This window comes from Anabas testudineus, chromosome 6, assembly GCF_900324465.2.
Source record: "Anabas testudineus chromosome 6, fAnaTes1.2, whole genome shotgun sequence".
NCBI lineage: Eukaryota > Metazoa > Chordata > Actinopteri > Anabantiformes > Anabantidae > Anabas > Anabas testudineus.
Window position 1 is genome coordinate 14,958,000 of NC_046615.1, and position 18,084 is coordinate 14,976,083.

General features: G+C 39.9%; 3 protein-coding genes across 5 annotated transcripts; 1 reads left to right on the plus strand and 2 right to left on the minus strand.

Moving 5' to 3' along the window:
- Positions 1 to 7: 7 nt before the first annotated feature.
- On the minus strand, positions 8 to 5,367 carry fads2 (fatty acid desaturase 2). Its single transcript, XM_026364874.1, has 13 exons — positions 5,215 to 5,367; positions 4,394 to 4,656; positions 3,016 to 3,126; positions 2,470 to 2,667; positions 2,257 to 2,358; positions 2,055 to 2,180; positions 1,881 to 1,941; positions 1,713 to 1,789; positions 1,495 to 1,592; positions 1,192 to 1,288; positions 1,022 to 1,101; positions 667 to 792; positions 8 to 452 (listed from the first exon to the last, which is right to left on the minus strand). Exons 2-13 carry the CDS (start codon positions 4,601 to 4,603, stop codon positions 401 to 403), a joined length of 1,338 nt encoding a protein of 445 aa, XP_026220659.1. The 5' UTR covers positions 4,604 to 4,656; positions 5,215 to 5,367; the 3' UTR covers positions 8 to 400.
- Positions 5,368 to 8,596: 3,229 nt separating this feature from the next.
- LOC113165381 (leucine-rich repeat-containing protein 10B) lies at positions 8,597 to 10,878 on the plus strand. The gene has a single exon (XM_026364804.1). The coding sequence runs from the start codon at positions 9,343 to 9,345 to the stop codon at positions 10,570 to 10,572; it is 1,230 nt and encodes a 409-aa protein (XP_026220589.1). The 5' UTR covers positions 8,597 to 9,342; the 3' UTR covers positions 10,573 to 10,878.
- Positions 10,879 to 13,545: 2,667 nt separating this feature from the next.
- On the minus strand, positions 13,546 to 17,322 carry ppp1r32 (protein phosphatase 1, regulatory subunit 32). 3 transcript variants are annotated; one of them, XM_026366000.1, is made up of 12 exons: positions 17,257 to 17,322; positions 16,792 to 17,005; positions 16,557 to 16,680; positions 15,790 to 15,955; positions 15,638 to 15,683; positions 15,439 to 15,539; positions 14,866 to 14,931; positions 14,668 to 14,754; positions 14,523 to 14,588; positions 14,350 to 14,444; positions 13,778 to 13,882; positions 13,546 to 13,701 (listed from the first exon to the last, which is right to left on the minus strand). In XM_026366000.1, the coding sequence occupies exons 2-12, from the start codon at positions 16,922 to 16,924 to the stop codon at positions 13,683 to 13,685; spliced, it is 1,008 nt and encodes a 335-aa protein (XP_026221785.1). In that variant the 5' UTR covers positions 16,925 to 17,005; positions 17,257 to 17,322; the 3' UTR covers positions 13,546 to 13,682. The 3 variants fall into 3 exon arrangements, with proteins under 3 accessions (XP_026221785.1, XP_026221786.1, XP_026221784.1); XM_026366001.1 differs by having other exon boundaries at positions 17,244 to 17,286; XM_026365999.1 differs by having other exon boundaries at positions 17,206 to 17,286.
- Between the last annotated feature and the right edge of the window lie 762 nt (positions 17,323 to 18,084).

Sequence of the window (18,084 nt, forward strand, 5' to 3'; positions counted from 1 at the left end):
TTGGAGAAAAGGTCAACACAGTACTTTATTGTTGTGGTTAAAGAAGAAAATGTTAGGTTTGATAGGAAATTACACGTTTGGAACATTATAAACGTAATGTAAGTTACACAAAATGAGTCATTTGTTAGCAGAATTGTTAACAACTGTATCACGTGATAAAGAAAAAAACATCACTTTAAATAACTCATAATCAGTTTTAATAATTGCATTTTTTATACCTCACTACTGCTGAGGAACTGTATGAGCCCCTAAATAAATGCTACACAGGGTGAGAGAAGTAAACCAAGATTTAACTATAACAGAGACTATTCTCGATTATGAAACCAAACAGACACAGTGAATATATCACACAGAAGATGAGAAAAACATCAGTCCTTGTAGATATCGAGGATGAAATTGATCATTTATTGAGATATGCATCAAGCCAGAGGTCCCCTGAGGATTTCAGTGACCTGAAAAACAAACAAAACATCAGTCAGTCAATAAATTCATTTTTGAAATGGGTTCATTTATCAGATACAGTATGTCACTCTAATATGTGAGATATATAAACACACCCACACATCAGGCCTTAATAAACTAAAACCAGTGCTTTGGGACTTTTTACAGGCACCAAATGTCTCATCCCCGCAGTGAGTAATGTAATATTATTATTTTTGAACTCACGTGACGATGTCAGAAAAGGCCTGCCACAAGGTTTTGGTCTGGTAAGGAATGCCATGTTTCTTGCAAAGTGCTTCGACGTGTGGGGCCACCAGGTAGTAGTTGTGTCGTGGCATCCTTGGAAACAGACTTCAGAGACAAAAGCGACAGAAGGTTTCCATCAGACAATGCTACATGTGCTGTTTTCAAACATACAGGTAACTATGGTGCCTGATCAGCACTCTTAAAGTCTCTCAATTTGCTTCTGATGACGAGTTACTGATGGCCACTGCATCTTAATTTCATTTCAGTGCTCTGAACCAAACCACACTTTGGGACCTGTGTGTCTCCTGAGCCCTCTCCAAACCATGTGACTTACTGGTGTTCAATCTGAAAGTTGAGATGTCCGCTGAACCAGTCGTTGAAGAAGGACTGCTCAACGTTACAGGTGGACTGCAGCTGGAAAATCAGACAGGAGAGGTGATACATCAGCAGCACCTACAGGTGGCTGTGGAAATCTGGCAGTGGATTTCACAACAGAGTAGGTACCTGCATGGTTAACCAGTCCTGGTGTTTCTCGTAGTCTATTTCCATCGGTATGTGATTCATTTGAGTCACCCACACAAACCAGTGACTCTCCATGAACCTGCAACATTCACAACAATCCAGTACAATAGTCGTAGAATAATATACTACACAATGTGTTCAAGTATATAACCTCATAGTAAGGCAGCAATAAATAATTTAGTAAGTTATTACTCAATAATCTCATAAAAATACTTAACACTAAATATGTTATACGTAAATTGGTACAAAAAACTGTGTGAAGTTAATATTTTTTCTGATATTTACCTGACAAAGAAGAGAAGAGCAGTAGCACCAATTACACCATACAGGGGTACATAACAGTAGAAGTAGCGAATGTAGAACGACATGAACCAAACCAGATCCTTCACAAGACAGGTAGGTTAATATGGGGTTAATATGCTCTTTCTGTTATTCAAAGTCTTGTATCCAATAGAAAAGTTTTACATTAACTGCACTGTGCCACACAAATGACAGACTCTTACCACCCAGTAGCGGCGGGAGATCATGGTTTGAATGATTTGTAAGTGGAAGAAAATCGGGATGAGCAGCGGCGGTCCCACTAAAAGAGAAACAGAAATCGATTACTTCTGTTATTCCTGTAAAATATTCAAGGTTTCATCCATTTTATATAACTTTTGAAAACAACGTACCAAGGAAGAAGTACTTGTGTTGATGATTATACGGCATATTTTTGATCTTTTTTATGCCATACTGTTACAAAGAAGAAGACAGAGTTAGTGTGAGCAGCTGTTTAAAGATCATATAAAATACCAAGACATACTCAATGTTAAAGGAATCAGAAATATCATCTCTGTATCACTTGCCTCCACTGGTTGGCTGTCTCCAAGTACAAACAGGTTCAGCATGTTGATATCTGGGTCCTTGAGGACGACGTTGGGTTTTGCGTGATGCTGGAAATGTCGATGATTCCACCAGTTGGCAGAAGCTCCCTGAGAAAACAATCTTTTAATATTTATGTAAACATTTTACAAAAAGAAATTTGGGACGTTTGGGAATACCAATCACCTTTATATGGCCGATGACAAACTTGTGCACCACGTGATTCCAGTAGGATTTCTTGAAGACAGACAGGTGGCCGAAGTCGTGCTGCAGCCACCCAGCCTGCGACTGGTGAAGATCAAGAGAAACAAGAATTTTGATATTTGTTTGCTGCAGAGTTCAACTTATATGTCACCAGAGACACTAGGAAACATCAAGAGAGACAAATCCTCAAGTCACCTGAGCTGTTGCCAGCATGACCGCGCACAAAAGTGTCACGATCCAGTTTGTCCCAAAGTATCGAACCATCAGCAAAGCAAGAACCTCCAGCAGTATGATGTGGCCCAGGTGGAGGATGAAGAACAAAGGCCGGGTTCGAAACATCCCCTGGCTCTCGGCCTTCACATATAAATCTTGGAAATCCTTCATAACTGCTGCCTGAGAAGAGAGAAAGAGAAAGAGAAGGTGAAACAGACACAATATATATCAATCTGTAAAGGTCAAAAGGTGATGTGCCGATTCGACAGTAAAAGTCATGCTCATATAGCATCTATGGAGGTGTAGCATCAGGGGACAAAGCAGTAAAGCAAGCAGCTAACATCCCTGAGTGGACGAATTTCAGTAGTACTTAAACACAGTAAGACTCATGAATAACAAAACAGGCCTGTGAATGGTCCCACCATCTCCATTTCCTCTGGTGTTTCTGTGTGATACGTGAGACGGACCAAAAGCTTCAACGTGAATAAAGTGAGGTTTTATTTGAACTGAACCTGAGCTGGGTCTCACATTTTTGTTTCGGTCCTGGCTGGGCTCCGTTGCTGCCAGCTCTCCGATCTGCAGGGCCTTCATGTACTTCTGCACAAACTTTTGATCAGGATGAAACGCACTGAATGGCTCCTGGAAAACAGAGAAGGAGAAATTCAGTCTCTGATGAGCTAAATAAAAGGTTTTGTTGATGTATTAGTGATAAAAGGACAATATATCACGATGGTGGAACATGACAAGTACTATTCACTGACTTTTATGCAACTTTATGCTTCTACTCCACTTTCAAGAAGAAATATTTTATTTTATCTGACAGTTGTAGTTACTTGTTACTAGTTGACTTCCATATTGAGATTTTACAATATATATAAAAAAGATAAACTCTTCTAATGCACTGCACAAGTAGTGGAACAAAAAACAGAGAGTCTCCTTTGTTACACATCCACACATCTCTGACTTTTCTTTTTTTTTATTTATGTGTGTTGTAAATGTCTCAAACTGTTTCAATTAAGTAATTGTGACCATAATATTATTAATCTTTAAATGTGACATTATGGTGTAGAAAGGGTAAAATTGTTTAGTATTTCATAAAAAATCCACATTAGAGGAAAATTACAAGAATTACTAAAACAATTTGTGAATAACTACTGATGTCATTAATCGTATCCTGACCCCTCACCTTTGTCCTTCAAATCACAGGTTTACAAAGTAGTAGTAAACAATCTGCACCTTCACCAGCCAACACCATTAAAATTGATGCACTATTATTAATGATCAGATAATGTGATGCATGGCGATAATTTATCAGTCGAGAGCCACGTACTTTAACTTACATCGACTGCACTTCTGTACTTTTTCACCCTGATGTCAGCTGAAAGTTGGTATTTCTTAACAGGGTACTGAATGCAGCTATTTTACTTGTAATAGAGTATTTCTAGAGTGTAGTAGTGGTATTTTTACTTAGGTCAATGTTTTGTGTACTCTGAGATTTTTGTGATATACTATTGATATGATATGATAGTATATATATACATACTATATATATTCTATCATTTCACTTCTATCTGTCATAAACAATGATCATAGTGAAACCAGATAATAATTTATAGGCTACAGTAGTGTGACTACCAGGTGGACACTGTTTATTAGTAACTGATTGAGAACCACTGATGCAATATTTTACAATGTGTTACGTTTTAATAGGCTTATCTTACCTAAATTATCTTTTTATGGACATTAACTAACTACAGCTGCCTGTAGTAAATGTAAAAGTAAGTAAAAGCTTCTTATTCTTGTTGTGGAAAGGATATGTACAATATGTAGTACTTCATATACACAGTACTATACACCCAGGGAATGAGTTAATTATCTTTATTTTAAAGATGATAAACATATTTACCGTAGCATCCTCTCCAGCATAGTGGTAGAGGACTCGAAACCCTCCTGGGTGCCTCTTGGCCCACTGGGTGACGTTGTAGACCTTTCTATTGATGACCACCCACTGATCGGTCTTGGTGCAGTGGCTCTGCACATCTTCCCAGGTGTAAACACCTCCAGCTTTGCCGCTGTCTGTCTTTCCTTCCTCTCTCTGTTGGCCTCCACCTCCCATCCTCACTGCTCTCTCTCTGGCCTCGATCAACCTCCTTTGCAAGTGACTGAGACCTGGAAGTAAAAAAAAAATAAAAATAAAAAATGCAGTTTAACAGCCGCAGATTGTGCAGAAGAAGCAGCATTTAGACAAAGAAGTGTGTTGTGTTCACTTCCTTTTACTTTAACCAGCCAGCTTAGTGAAACTCGAGTGAAACCAGACAAAGAGCCACACATTCCCTAATAATTGATGTAATCCGACAACTTGCAGACTGTCGGTGATGCAGGGGCAGTTTCATCTGTGCACTTGGCATCACTGCTCTGCATCGACGTTAACTGGGCATCTAAACGTCCAGTACACGTTTCTAAAAACAACTTCTGGTGATCATATTGCACGTCGCCTGAGGGGAATGCATTTGCACGTAGGCCCCCTTTAGGCTAGGAAGTCGCTGCTCATCACAATATACGATCAGTGTAAACGAAAGAGAGCACAAAGCCCAGCTAGGAAACGACAAACTGCACATCGCACAACGTCCATCGCAAAGCTTTTCATTCATTTAACAATAATCATCGCTGCAGACTGCCCATCCTGCAGCCCCGGTTACATGCACATGACGAATATTTCAGACTTACAGTATCCAGATTATGGCCACTCTCCCCGGGATTTCAGTCACAGTAACACTCTGGCTGACTTTATTTGTCGTTCAGGTTCATATTAGACCCTCATCATCCCAAAAGGCGCCCCTTATATATTCATGCACTCGGTCACCCTCTCTTCAGTACAAACTCTGAGCTGATCATTCGAGGGTTTCTGGGCCAATCGGCGCTCAGTAGATCATGAATCGACTGGCCTCCGCGCAATAGACTCAATAAACTGGTCATTACAGCGATGCATGAGAGCTTATCTGGAGGACCTGCGTTATAACCTATATGCACTTCAAGATTGTTCCTGCTATCGCAAACATTTAGTCAGGGAATCGCAGGCCTCTTGAGATTTGATGGAAGTGAAATTTATCTTATCAGGAAATTGTTAAAAGTGCGAATAAGGCAAAATGGTGCTAACAGAAATAATTAGTGGGTTGGTTTTTGACTTTGCTTACTGCTCATCTTATTTATTTCTCGCTGTCAAAACAGTCTCTGCATCTGTTGCGTGACTCTACCAGGAAACGACCCACTATAAGTACAGTAAGTACAGAGCCACCTACTGTCATGTGGATGTATTTCAGCTGGTGACTGCTGCCATTCCCTGAAATCAATTTCTTTCAAGCATTGCAGCTAAAACAGAGACTATCAGGTTTAGTGCGATGCGTTATTATCTTTAACAACGCAATATTTGTGAGGACAGTTATTATGTTGTGAAATTATACTGTGTGTGCTGTATCTGCTGTAGTTCCGCGCTCCACCAGCAGACGGTGCAGACGAGCTCCTTTAATTAATTTCCATACCCACAAAGGATGCAACAGAAGGGGTCATGACAGTAAACCATTGTCCAGAAACATGTGCATAATGTACAGAGAGAGTTACAGTGTGGGATAACCCCAGTGTGACGTGTTTTACTGAGTGATTTCCTCCTGATACATGCTGAAAAATAACCATCGATGTCCACTTTTGTTTGTTTTCCATATGTTTCCTCTGCAGGCTGTTCATGTGGTGCTTCATCTGCATTCAACGTTCACCTCAGCAGTCACATCCATCCACTCCCTGAGGTCTCTGTCTATCTGCTGCTTACAGTCCATTGTGTCATTTCAGGGTCGTTTCAATGCGAGACAGAAATTTGCAAATCAGCTCTTTTGTTCCTCAGCATATCAGACAGGATTATCCTCAAGCAGCGTGCGGCCTGTCTCCCTGTTTGTCCGCTTCTTCTGCCACAGCTCATTAGGCTGACAGAAGCACTGCACATCTGACCCCAGCAGCTTTTCCAGGCTTTTCTTCGGTATCACGACCGACCAAACACACTGTCAATCAGAAAACCTGCTGCTTTTGTCAAGTATTTAATAAAGTCGGAAGACTTTCGCTTTCAAAGCAAACGTGGCTTCCAAATTTAAAGAACAAGCAGTATAATCTTTGTACCTTCTTTGCCTAAGCCAAAAATATGTTAACACATTAAAACTACAGTTATTACACAAGAGATAATCATTTTACAATGAGTACTCTGATATTATATATTATCTGATTTACATGAGTACAGCATTTAAAATGTAAGAAAATATGCGATTAGGAGCAAAGAGCACTTAAAATCCTACAACAGAAAAAGTATAGTGGTACTATTTATTAAAGGTACGAGTAAAAGTACACATAAAGCTCAAGAAAGGCAATTAGTGTTATATCATCATAGAATTATCAGTATGTTATTGTTTTGGATTATTATTATTATTATTATTATTGATGCATTATGTGCAATTAGTATTTTAATGTTGATAGTTAATGAGATACTAGCCAGAGAATATTTGTAGTTTCATGTTATTTTTATATTATATTTTGAACATCCAGGAAATATGACAGAGTGAAGTACAGCATCTGCCTATGAATGGTAGCAGAGGGAAGCATAAAATGTGTAGCATAAAAATTCAAAAACCTCAAAACTGCATTTTGATACAGTGCTTGAGTAGTACTGTATTAAAGTAGTACTTGAGTGGATGAGTACCCTACACCACTGGTAGCTCACTACACTAATGAATCAACACAGAAAATCTTACAAAGTAAAATAGCACAAAAAAACTACAGATGATCCAATGCTGAATCAATAGTGTTTAAATAAACAGGTTCTTCCACATTTTTAGGTTATTTTGGGTTTTTTTTTTTTTTTTTGTGGATGGGAGTGAAGTTATATAATCATCACTGGTTTTATAAAATAAAAAAGTTGCTAAAGCTAAAGTCTGAGATGTTTGAAAACAAACATGCACTGGGGTTACAATCTGGAGGCCCAGAAAACAGTGGACCTCCATGGTCAACATATATTAATGTATAACTCTATGTTTACATTGTGAAGGTGGTATTCAGTATATTTGCTTTTACACAGTTATATAAAAATAATCAGCAAAAAAAATCAGCAAAAAAAAAACAAAATAAAAACTTAAATGATGAGCAAAATTATTACACTCACAATGCAGCATAGACTCATGATGAATAATAATATTTACATTACATGACATTATTATTAATAGTATTAATGTTAGTATTAGTAATATTGTGTCTTAATAGTTTCATGTTGCGGCTGGCTGAAGTGGATTTTTACAACTTTGGATTCTTTGTCTGATCCTATTGGAAAATAACAACATTTATTTAAACATAATGTATATATCATTAGGTAATGCAATTACTTTTTCCTGGTATTCATTGTACATTCAACATTTACATGCTACACGTCTGCAGTTTTCAGTGCAAAGGTTGCACTCTCACTGATTAATATACAAGTGGCCTATTTTCCAGTGACCTTTGTGATTGTGGTGTGAGTGGTTCCAAATAATTTCTTTACAGTTTAATTTACAGATTAAAGCCGTAAATCATACTTTAGAAGCTGATAGGCGTTATGCTTTGCATGCAATGCATTAATCTGCAAAGTAACTACTAGTGAACTGTCAAATAAATGTTAAGGAGTAAAACAGAGAAAAAGAGAAGAAAGAAAAATTAAAGCTCATTTTAGCCGAAAATGTGTGTTTGAAGTATAATTTAATGTGTTTACTGTAAATGTAGACTAATTATATTTAATATATTTTATATGTGAATGTACTTAGTTACAGTCTGTCAGAGTTGTTGTGTTTCTGATGGGGGGTTAAAAGTTTTTTTCTTTATTAAATTAGTGCAGACATTACAATACAATACAATACAATCAAAGCTGACTTGATCAAAATAACAAGAAGAGAGTCATACAAAAACAGAAAGTGCGTAAAAGCGCGCAGGAACATTTGGATTACTTGGAACACACACACACACACACACACACACACTTTGACCATGTGATGTGAATGCCCCTGTTCCTCTTTCAGAGGGAGGGAGACAGCAGCTGAATGTAAACCTTCACACTGCTGGAGACAAGCGGCTAAGATCAGGAGTCGTTCACTTTGTCAGCGCTGCAGCTTTTCCAAAATGTGCAATTTCCTTCTCCGGCGCGGATTAAAACTCCGAGACACCTCGGCCTCTAATGGGGAGCAGCTGCATTAACTAGTGGACAGACTTCCATGAAGTGTTTTTCTTTGCCGGCGGCCAGGTCACTGAGCTGCGCACACACTGTGGACTTGCACAGCTTCGCCCTGCAGGAGGAGCGTCAGTAAACTGGATATTTAGTGTCCTAAAGTGTCACTTCTTTTTCCACGGCTGATAAAGACACCGGATCACGTGAACAGGTGACCTTAAAAGCGGCGCGTTATATTTCTCTTAAAAGCCTGGAGGAAGTTCAAGAGGAGGGAGAGGGGTAAGGACTGTAAGAATCCAGCTGCAGCTCAACTACCAGCAGCACTACTACTATTACTACTACTGCTGTTATTATTATTACTACTAGTACTGATTGTACTGCTACTCCACAGTTTGAATAATATTCACCATCTCTCACTGAAAGAGCGGTAAATGAAGGGACAAAGAGACTCGTGACAAATTGCTGTGGCATGGCTACAAGAGTGTTAACTGGCCCAAACCATGACGGTGTTTGGGTTCAACTGCAGAACAACAGCAGCTCACGAGCCGAGGGTTAACTTGTCACAGACACTACAGCATCAAATGACTCTGTCCTGACTCACATAGGAGTCAGGGGCTGCAGGCCACAGCATGGGCAACTCCTCCAGGAAGGAAGAAGGAGACGAAGAAGATGAGGGGGGGAAGGATGGCGAGGAGGCAGAAATCACACAGAAGAAGAAAGAAGAGGAGGAAGTGGAGGAAGAACTTCCACTGGGGGTGGAGGAGTTGTTGGAGAGTGGAGATCCCGTGTTGGACTTGAGTTATCGTAAATTCAAGCGGTTGCCCTCACGCGTATGTGGACTGATGCACCTGGAGAAGCTGTATGTTTGTGGAAACAGCATACGCACTGTGCCGGACAGCCTCTCTCAGCTGCAGGGTCTGCGGATACTCGCCCTCGATTTCAACAAGTTGGAAGACGTCCCCGTGGCCGTCTGCCAGCTCACCCACCTCACCCGCCTCTACCTGGGCAGCAACCGGCTGATGAGCCTTCCTCCTGAGGTGAAGAACTTGCGGAATCTGCGTTGTCTGTGGGTGGAGAGCAACTACTTCCAGAGATTTCCACGAGAGCTCTATGACCTGCCCCACCTCAAGTCCCTTCAGATAGGGGACAACCGGCTGAAGACGCTGCCTCCTGACCTGTGCCGTATGGAGGCTCTGAAGGGATTATGGCTCTATGGGAACCGCTTTGAGAGCTTCCCCAACGTTCTGCTGCGCATGAAGGGCTTGGAGATCCTAGACCTGGACCGCAACAAAATATCAGAGATTCCCAGCCTGAGGCGTCTTCGAACCCTGCGCCTGTTCTCCTACGATCACAACCCGATCAAGGGGCCTCCAGAAGTTCGCGAGGAAGTACTGTTGGTGGGTGAAGGGGCTGCTGAGTTCTTGGAGGCGCGTGAGGCCAGGAAGGAGAGACGGCGAAAGGCCGCGGAGAAAGAGGCTGAGGAGTTGGCTCTGGCCGGAGAGGAGCCGGTGATTCATGGAATACTAAAGAACAGCAGCTCAAAACAAGCAACAGCTGAAACTGTAGTGACAGAAGAGGACGTAGACGTTAAAGAAGAAGAAGAAGAGACCCTGGTGAATGTGGAGGAGGAGGTGGAGGAGGGGGATGGGGATATGGAGCTGCCAGTTACTGAGTATGATGGAGCTGAGCTTGAATATGATGAAGAGGGCGTTGAATATGAGACGGAGGAGCTAATATGTGAAGGAGAGGGGTTTGAGTATGAGGGAGAGGAGCTGGAGTATGAGAGGGCTCAGATGGACTATGAGTATGAGGCAGAAGAGGAGCTGGAGGACACAGGGAGACAAGATGAAGGGGCATGAAAACCCCCTTATACATCCAGACAATCTGCGGGCAGGTGGTGGTGGATGACAAACATGCCGAGACAGGGCATGTGTGGGACTTTCTTAACTGTGCTGCTACTTTTTAATGTGTTGTTAACTGTGAAAATAAAGCCGGGCATTACGATACTGTAAACCGACAGCACCTGTGACATCTCAATCAGCTGCAAAGTACCAAATCAGAGCAGGACTCAGGGGGACTGTGTGTATGCGGTGGCTGTTTTACATTACGTTCGTTTCGAGTGTACACATGAGACCAAGTCTTCCATCATTAAACATTAACTGAGATGACGAAGTCAGAGTCAATCATTGATGGAAAGATGCTTCTTTTTTTATTAGTTTATTTAACAAAGACAGTGGACAGTCCCAGACTGCCTCAGAATTAGATACACAGCCAGTTTTCGTCTGTAGTCTTTTTAATTAGGAATCAGCAAACGCACCGACTCGTGATTACTTGAGTGACAGTGTAGTATTTAGTGTGGTCTGCGTCTGTTTTAAATGCTTCTTAGTGCATCTTGGCTGGACCCATTGCTATTTTTAAAAACCATGTGTGCATGTAAATGTGTGTATTGAATTGAGATTTACAAAATATTTATGACACACTAAACACAACCCCCCAAACCCTGTCAGTGTTGTGTAAGCAGTTCTGTGAGTGTCAGTGCCAAGACAGAGAGGGAGACGAGCAGGATTATTAGAGCGATGAATAGCTGGGGTGCCTCACCATAAAAGGTAAGTCCATAGGGACGTTTGCAACATGAAATGGAGTTACAAAAAAAAAAGTCACGCTGGAGATTTTTATCTACATAAAAAAACCTGAAGCCCTGCAGGTCAGAGACTCAGGCCTGTCTTGACCTTTGTATACTCCTTTTTGTCGGTGACGACACCTTTTCTACCTCCGTCTCTAATGTGAAGGCCCGGACCTTGCTCTCCTCTCATCTCTGCACTCATTATTCATGTGAGGCTCATGTGTAATCCAATCCTCCTTCCCTTTGCGTATCTTTTTCTCACATTTCATTGAAAGAGTGAAATATTTATCTCAACGCTGAAATATTTATGCTCATACTCGTGTGGCAGCGTGTCTCGACTCCTTTGTCTGCTGGGGAAACAGCTGATGAAGAGACTCAAACTGATGACTGCCTCTCTAAGATTTAAGAAAAAATGCAATGCAAGACTTTTCTTTACTATATAAAACCTTATTTATTATGTATTCTATTTGTAAGAGTATTCGTGTTATGTATAGGGTTGTAACTGTCAACTGTTATTTTTATTATAAAAAAGTGGTTTACACAATTTAACAAAGAGCTAAACAGTATTAAACTGATTAGAAGAAAATTAGACAGTACAGTACAAAAAGTCTTAGGCACCATTTGCTTTGTTCTTTATGAACGATGACCAGTATTTATTTCTCTTTTTTTTTACATTAGAAACACAAAAAGTGGTTTCTTGGCTTTTGCCTTTCCACAAAAAAACATTTCTGGTCAAGCTTCTTTAGGCTGCGGAAAGACCAACTTGGCCTCCACATAAAGCTGCCAGATGCTGAACCAGGTCCTTGCTGGACTTCTGATCTCTCAAAGAAGAAACTCTGGGAAACTTCTCATCAGATCTTCCACTTCTGTTTTTGTCCTTGACCTTTCCACATTCCTCTACAGAGGTTACACTTATTATTTGTCACTTTAGGCAACATAATGTTAAAACAAACATGTTTATTCTGATATTTGTGTGTTTTTTCTTATCACTGTGAACATATTTCCTATGTACACTAGCTGTATTACAATCAAGTGACTACAATATAAATAGGTATATAGTTATAATGGCACTGCCAAACCAAAGAAAAATGTAATGGTGCCTCAGACTTTTGCACAGTACTGTATAATTTTAGAAGGTGCAAGCCAAGATTTTGTCTCATTTTTGCTTTAATAACAATTAAATGATGAATTGGTAATCAAATCTGTTGTCATTTTATTTTCTGTTAATGGAATAATCAGCCAGCCTTTAGTTCAATTTATTTCCCTTTTTCACTTAATAATAATAAAAATAAAAGTAAGCTAAATAATAACATACACACAATACTAAGTCAACAAAGCTTACCAGGTTTATGTTCAGCATGATTACTGTTCCAGTTTACTATCATTAGGCTAAGAGTGAGATTAGATTAGATTTACCATAAATTGGTCATAAACCACAAAAAAGCAAAAAAAAAAACCCAGTCCATTCAATAGTGGCTGAGATATGCCTGACAGACTTACATTGCTTTTCCTAAAGCTGCTAGCATGACAATAATCTCTGTAAAGTACAATATGTTATTTATTGCTAACCTCTGGAAGATACATATGCAGCTAATTAAACATGATCTAGTATCTATACTTTGCTGACACCAAACATTCTTTACTGACGTTCAGTTGGGTTTTATGCATCTCTTGTTTTGACAAGGTGACTGTATATTTGACTTGTGGTGATAATGTCCAACCTCTGCAGTTTCTAACAACTGGTCTACAGTACGTGCGCTGCATGGAACTGCAGTAGATGACACGTAACGTGCTGTTGGTGAAAACCCGATCCTCCTCCTCCTCCGTCCGTGCTCTGCTGCTCATTCCACAGCTGTGGGTGGCACTACAGCCTGACACACTGCAGACGTTCATGGGAACCGATGCCATACTCAGTCTGAGTATAATTATTTTGCTCATTAGTTTACACTCCTCTCATTCTCTGTAGGTCAGTGTCAGTGAGGCGGGTAAAGACAATGCATCATCCCCTTCACTCCCTCTTTGGCTTTCACACTGCTCGCTTCACACAATCATCTGACTGGCAGCTTTTCAACTAACACAAAAAGAACTTCACAAAGACATGAAAATAAGCCATTTTTTGACAGGACTATTGTAGAACAACATAGACAAGGGAGTGATTAAGGTTTTTAAGGATTGGAAATGTATTACACCAAATGCTTTTACTCACAAATCCACAAATCCAAAATTAATTCTTAATTTCTCTGTTTACCTTTTGAGACAAGGTAGGAAACTAGGTCATATCTAAATAACAATGGATCCCTTTTTATTTTTATGGTAAATAGCCATTCAAATTTTCTTAGGCGTGTTTTAGCCCCTGAAGATGAACCTGTGAAATAAAGAGGGTCTCGTTAGTAGTAAAAAGACAAACATGCATGACTGGATTTCATGTTTCTTGTGTGTACCTGTCCGTGTCCCTACGATTGTAGCCAGTGTCCATTTTTGCAGTGATGATTCCTGCACCAGTGTGACCAGATCTCAGCTTTTCGACGTCAGTGTAATGACAGAACCTGGAAAATCAGGTTTTTATTAACTAACTGAAACTGACTTATTTCTCAGTGGTGGAGCTTTAGAAGTCGTTCTTCCAGTCTAAACTTTTAGACATTAATACTGAACTGATTATTTTGCAAATTAAGATTTTACATTTATGCCAATTGTAAAAATGGGATACATTGCAAATTAAACTCCTCAACATGTATAAATACGAATCTACTGAATAAGTTGTAAGTCAATAATACTATATACTAATAGTATTAATACTAATAGTACTACAGTATCATGTAATCATCTAATCCTCTTGCATTTAGAGTACATTTTACTAATAATATACTACTAATAACTATATAATATACTACTAATAATAACACTGTTACAAACATTTAAAGAACTACCTTTTAATGGTGTATTGACACAGTTTGGTGCCGTCTCATTTTACTAAAGATCCACCACCACTGCTAAAGGTCCTAAACACACTTACTTGCTCTTATACTGAGTAGTGAAGTGTGAATGATCAAAAGGTGACTTGGGAAAAGCTTGGTAGTTTGGTGCATTCAGAATAGATCCTGAGGGCTCCTAAAACCACATCAACAGACTTAAAACAAGACTGAACAGCTCCAAGGACAGAGATAAGTCCATAAGAAAAAGAATCACCTTTTTTCCAATGGTTTTCTCAGTTGGTGCATTATTGTTAGTTTGTGGTGACATCAGAGCGGAGGTCTAGAAGAGGAGAGGGAAGATGTTAAAGAGATCAAATCAAAATGCTACTAAAGCTGATTAGGAGGGAGTCCGTACTCACTGGACAGGCTAAAGGAGCAATGGCACCTCGGGTAAATCCAGTTTCTCGAGAAGAATGGCTGCATAGGCCTGAAATCTCTTCTATGCCCTCAAATAAAAAGGACATAAAGACACTGTAAAACCTCACAGTTATAACATTTTAACTGTGTTTCCTTTTCAGCATAAGAGAGGCAAGAGTGAGTGGGTCCTGTTTATCAACCTGCAGAAATGATGGTGGCAAGAAGTCATTTTTCATCACTGAGTTGGCAGTCTGCCGAGGTTCAACCTGAGCAACAGAGAGACAGACCACACATCAGAATAACTGGTAGAGTAGCAGGCTTGGAACATACTGGACAATGATAATGAAAGAATAAAGTCAGAAATATTCTATATTACAATGTGTCTGCTGCACTTATCCTAAGGCTAAAGATCTTTAAAAAGGTCTCACAGGTATGTTCTTTATTTTTAAAAACATTCTCAGTAACTTCACATGATAGCTTAGTTTGTAGCAAATGACACTAAACAATATCCAGCAGGGCATTTATTAGGGGTATTTTAGTCTGAGTTGTGCTCCAGCATAGAATTTACAGCAGCAGGACACTGAATGCGACACCGAATCGCCCTATAATTAAGCATGTCAGCCAGTGGTGTTGCTCGTTAATATACTAAAATATAAATTTACCTGTTACGAAAATTAGATAATTGTTGGTTTTGCCTTTTCATGGGATTTGTTGACAGTGGTAAAAATAGGAATAGAGCAGAAGTAGATGTGTGCTACAGAATGAGTACTCACAGTGCGGCTGTTTTTCTCCTGAAATGTGTTAATCTGCAGGTCTGTGCCCTCAGTGAAACCAGTCTCTCCTTTACGTCCCATCACGACATTGTTCTGAGAAACTGGAGTGACCATAAATTTACAGTTTGAACCACTTATGATACAAAAACCTGTAAAATACTTTTCACAGGAAAAACCACATATGTAGCGTTCATCTTACCTGTTGGTGTGAGATGATGAGGCACAAACGCTCTTTGGTGTTCAGTCTAAAGAAACATTCATAAAATCAGATCATGATAAGTCTGTTGTTAAGTATTTATGTCTATTTGACACTTTTTAAGTGTTGTTGTCTCTGTGCATGTGGAGCTCCACCTTCTCCTTCAGGGCAGACTCTGTTTTCGGGGGACTCTCCAGCTGATGGAAGCCACTGTCTCGAGGTTTGTTCAAGAGGTTTGGCAAAGGCCTTGAAAAATCTGACCTGATGCAAGGTAGGTAATGCCGTTTGGTTTGAGACGTGAAACTGTCAGATAACACGAGTCTGTAGAGAAAAACAACACACCTGTGTCGGAGGTCACATTTCCAGACATTCATTTATTTGTAATCTAAGTCGGCTGTTGTGTGTTTTAAGTGAATCAGTTAAAGAAGCTGAAAAAAAAATATCTACTTGTTTTTGGTTCAACTTTATGGAGCTTACAGAGCATAAAGTAGGTGAAAGAAAAAAAAACTTGCTGCTGCTGGACCCATTTGGTAATTCATTCATGTATTCACAAGAGAGCAGCAGCTGTTATTGTAAGTAAGGACTATTTCTTTAACAGAAAGCAGGTCCTCTGGAGACTATTATTAAAGATAAAACATCCAGTGCAATTCAGACTTTATCGGGCTCTGTTGTACTAATGCAGAGGCAGAGATGGTTTATTTTAAAGGCCGTGTGCAGCCATGATGAATTCACAGAGGTGATTCTAATAATTTTAACTGATACGATCTCTTTACTCTGCAGGTTGGTACAAACCACGCTTGACACAAGTTGCAATCATCAGGGGCCTCTATTATACTGTATACTCTTTAACAGAGCAGACATTACGGCTTGTAGAGTAGATTTTAAAAGACCTCTGATCTATCCAGGAGTCCAGGACACTTACCCAAACTGGGGGTTGTCGATGTGGTCCAAGCTGGGCCTGTAATATATAGCTGGCCTCTGGTTTGCTGTGAAGCCAGTCCCACTGGGATGTCCGAGGTAAGAAGTGAAATTCACCTGATGTGAGTCTGTAACAGAGAGAATCTTAATCCTAATGTTCAGTATAAAAGCTGTTTATTCAGAAACTTGTAACCATGTACTTAATGATTTGATAATAATCAAAGTTACTTCACCCTCACCTTGTGCTCTTGCACCATAGGACGCCCTATAAGAAGTAACGTTATTATAGACTTTGATTGTGTTACTGGTCAGTCGTCCCCTGCTCCCCGTTGATCCAATAGTCGGCATGACTATCCTCCCTTGTTCAGCCATCTGTGGCTGCTGTAATGGAAACCTCCACTGACAACAGTGATGAATGACAAAAATCCTCAGGGCATGTGAGTGCTGCTGTAACTGCAAACAAAAGCAGAAAACAAGGTGTAGATCCTTTGTTATTATGGTTTGACAGTATCACGCTCAGTGAAAAGGCAATTACGGAGTGTTTAGGAAATAATGCAATAAGCGCCTCTTTTATCAAATGCTGTTTGAGTGACGAGGACAACAACACTGCAGCACACTTACAGCTATTTTTATTTACACCAGATGTAACCTACCCCAGAAAAAAACAGGAATCTGCCACAGCTTCACTTACTCTCGGGACATACCTGCAACTCCAGGTGGTTTGCTCACCTCTGTGTCTTGTGGTGGTTTTGTGGGTAAACAGGTCTCTGTTGCTAGGAGATTCAAGGGCAGAACATAACAAGTGGAGAATGAGTCCAGAGCGAAAGGCTGGTTGCTCATAGTTAACATCAGATCCTGTTTTCACTGTATATATTCATATTAATTATTATATTAATGCTATTTAAGATTCACATTTCATTGTCAGCAGGCTGTACACCGCTTAGCAGCTTATCTGCACTTTGTAATAACACTAGTACCCGGTGTTTTTAGTGCAGAGGTAAACTAACACAGCAGCATATGAACAATACTTCTCCTTTTTCTGTAAATATATGTTTGAATAATTCATTGTTTCATCATTATTTGATTTAAATAGTGAATCTGTCTCTTGTGCAGCTGTTGCATGTACATTTTCCCTCTTGGAGATCAAGATTTTACATTACACAGTACTAAACAGCTTCAGTTATTCTCCTTAAGTCCACTGGATGGCAGTGCGATGCCACGGCGGCCCTGACCAGACTAGCCCAAAAAAGATGTAAGGTTATGTAAAAATGATGGATGGCTTGAAATTTGCATGACATCTTGATAAAAACATCCATCCAAGACAGGGAGTTATCGTTCACTACTGTTAGCAGGGAAAAATGTCTATACACCATCTATACATTCACACACAAATGTGCCCATGAACATTTCCATTTAATCCTACGGGTATTCAGCTCCTGGTGTATTTAGGACACCGGCAAAAACAGGCTGAGCTGGATATATGGTGTCATTTTATACAGACACAGACGTGCACACATATTCTCACTAATTAA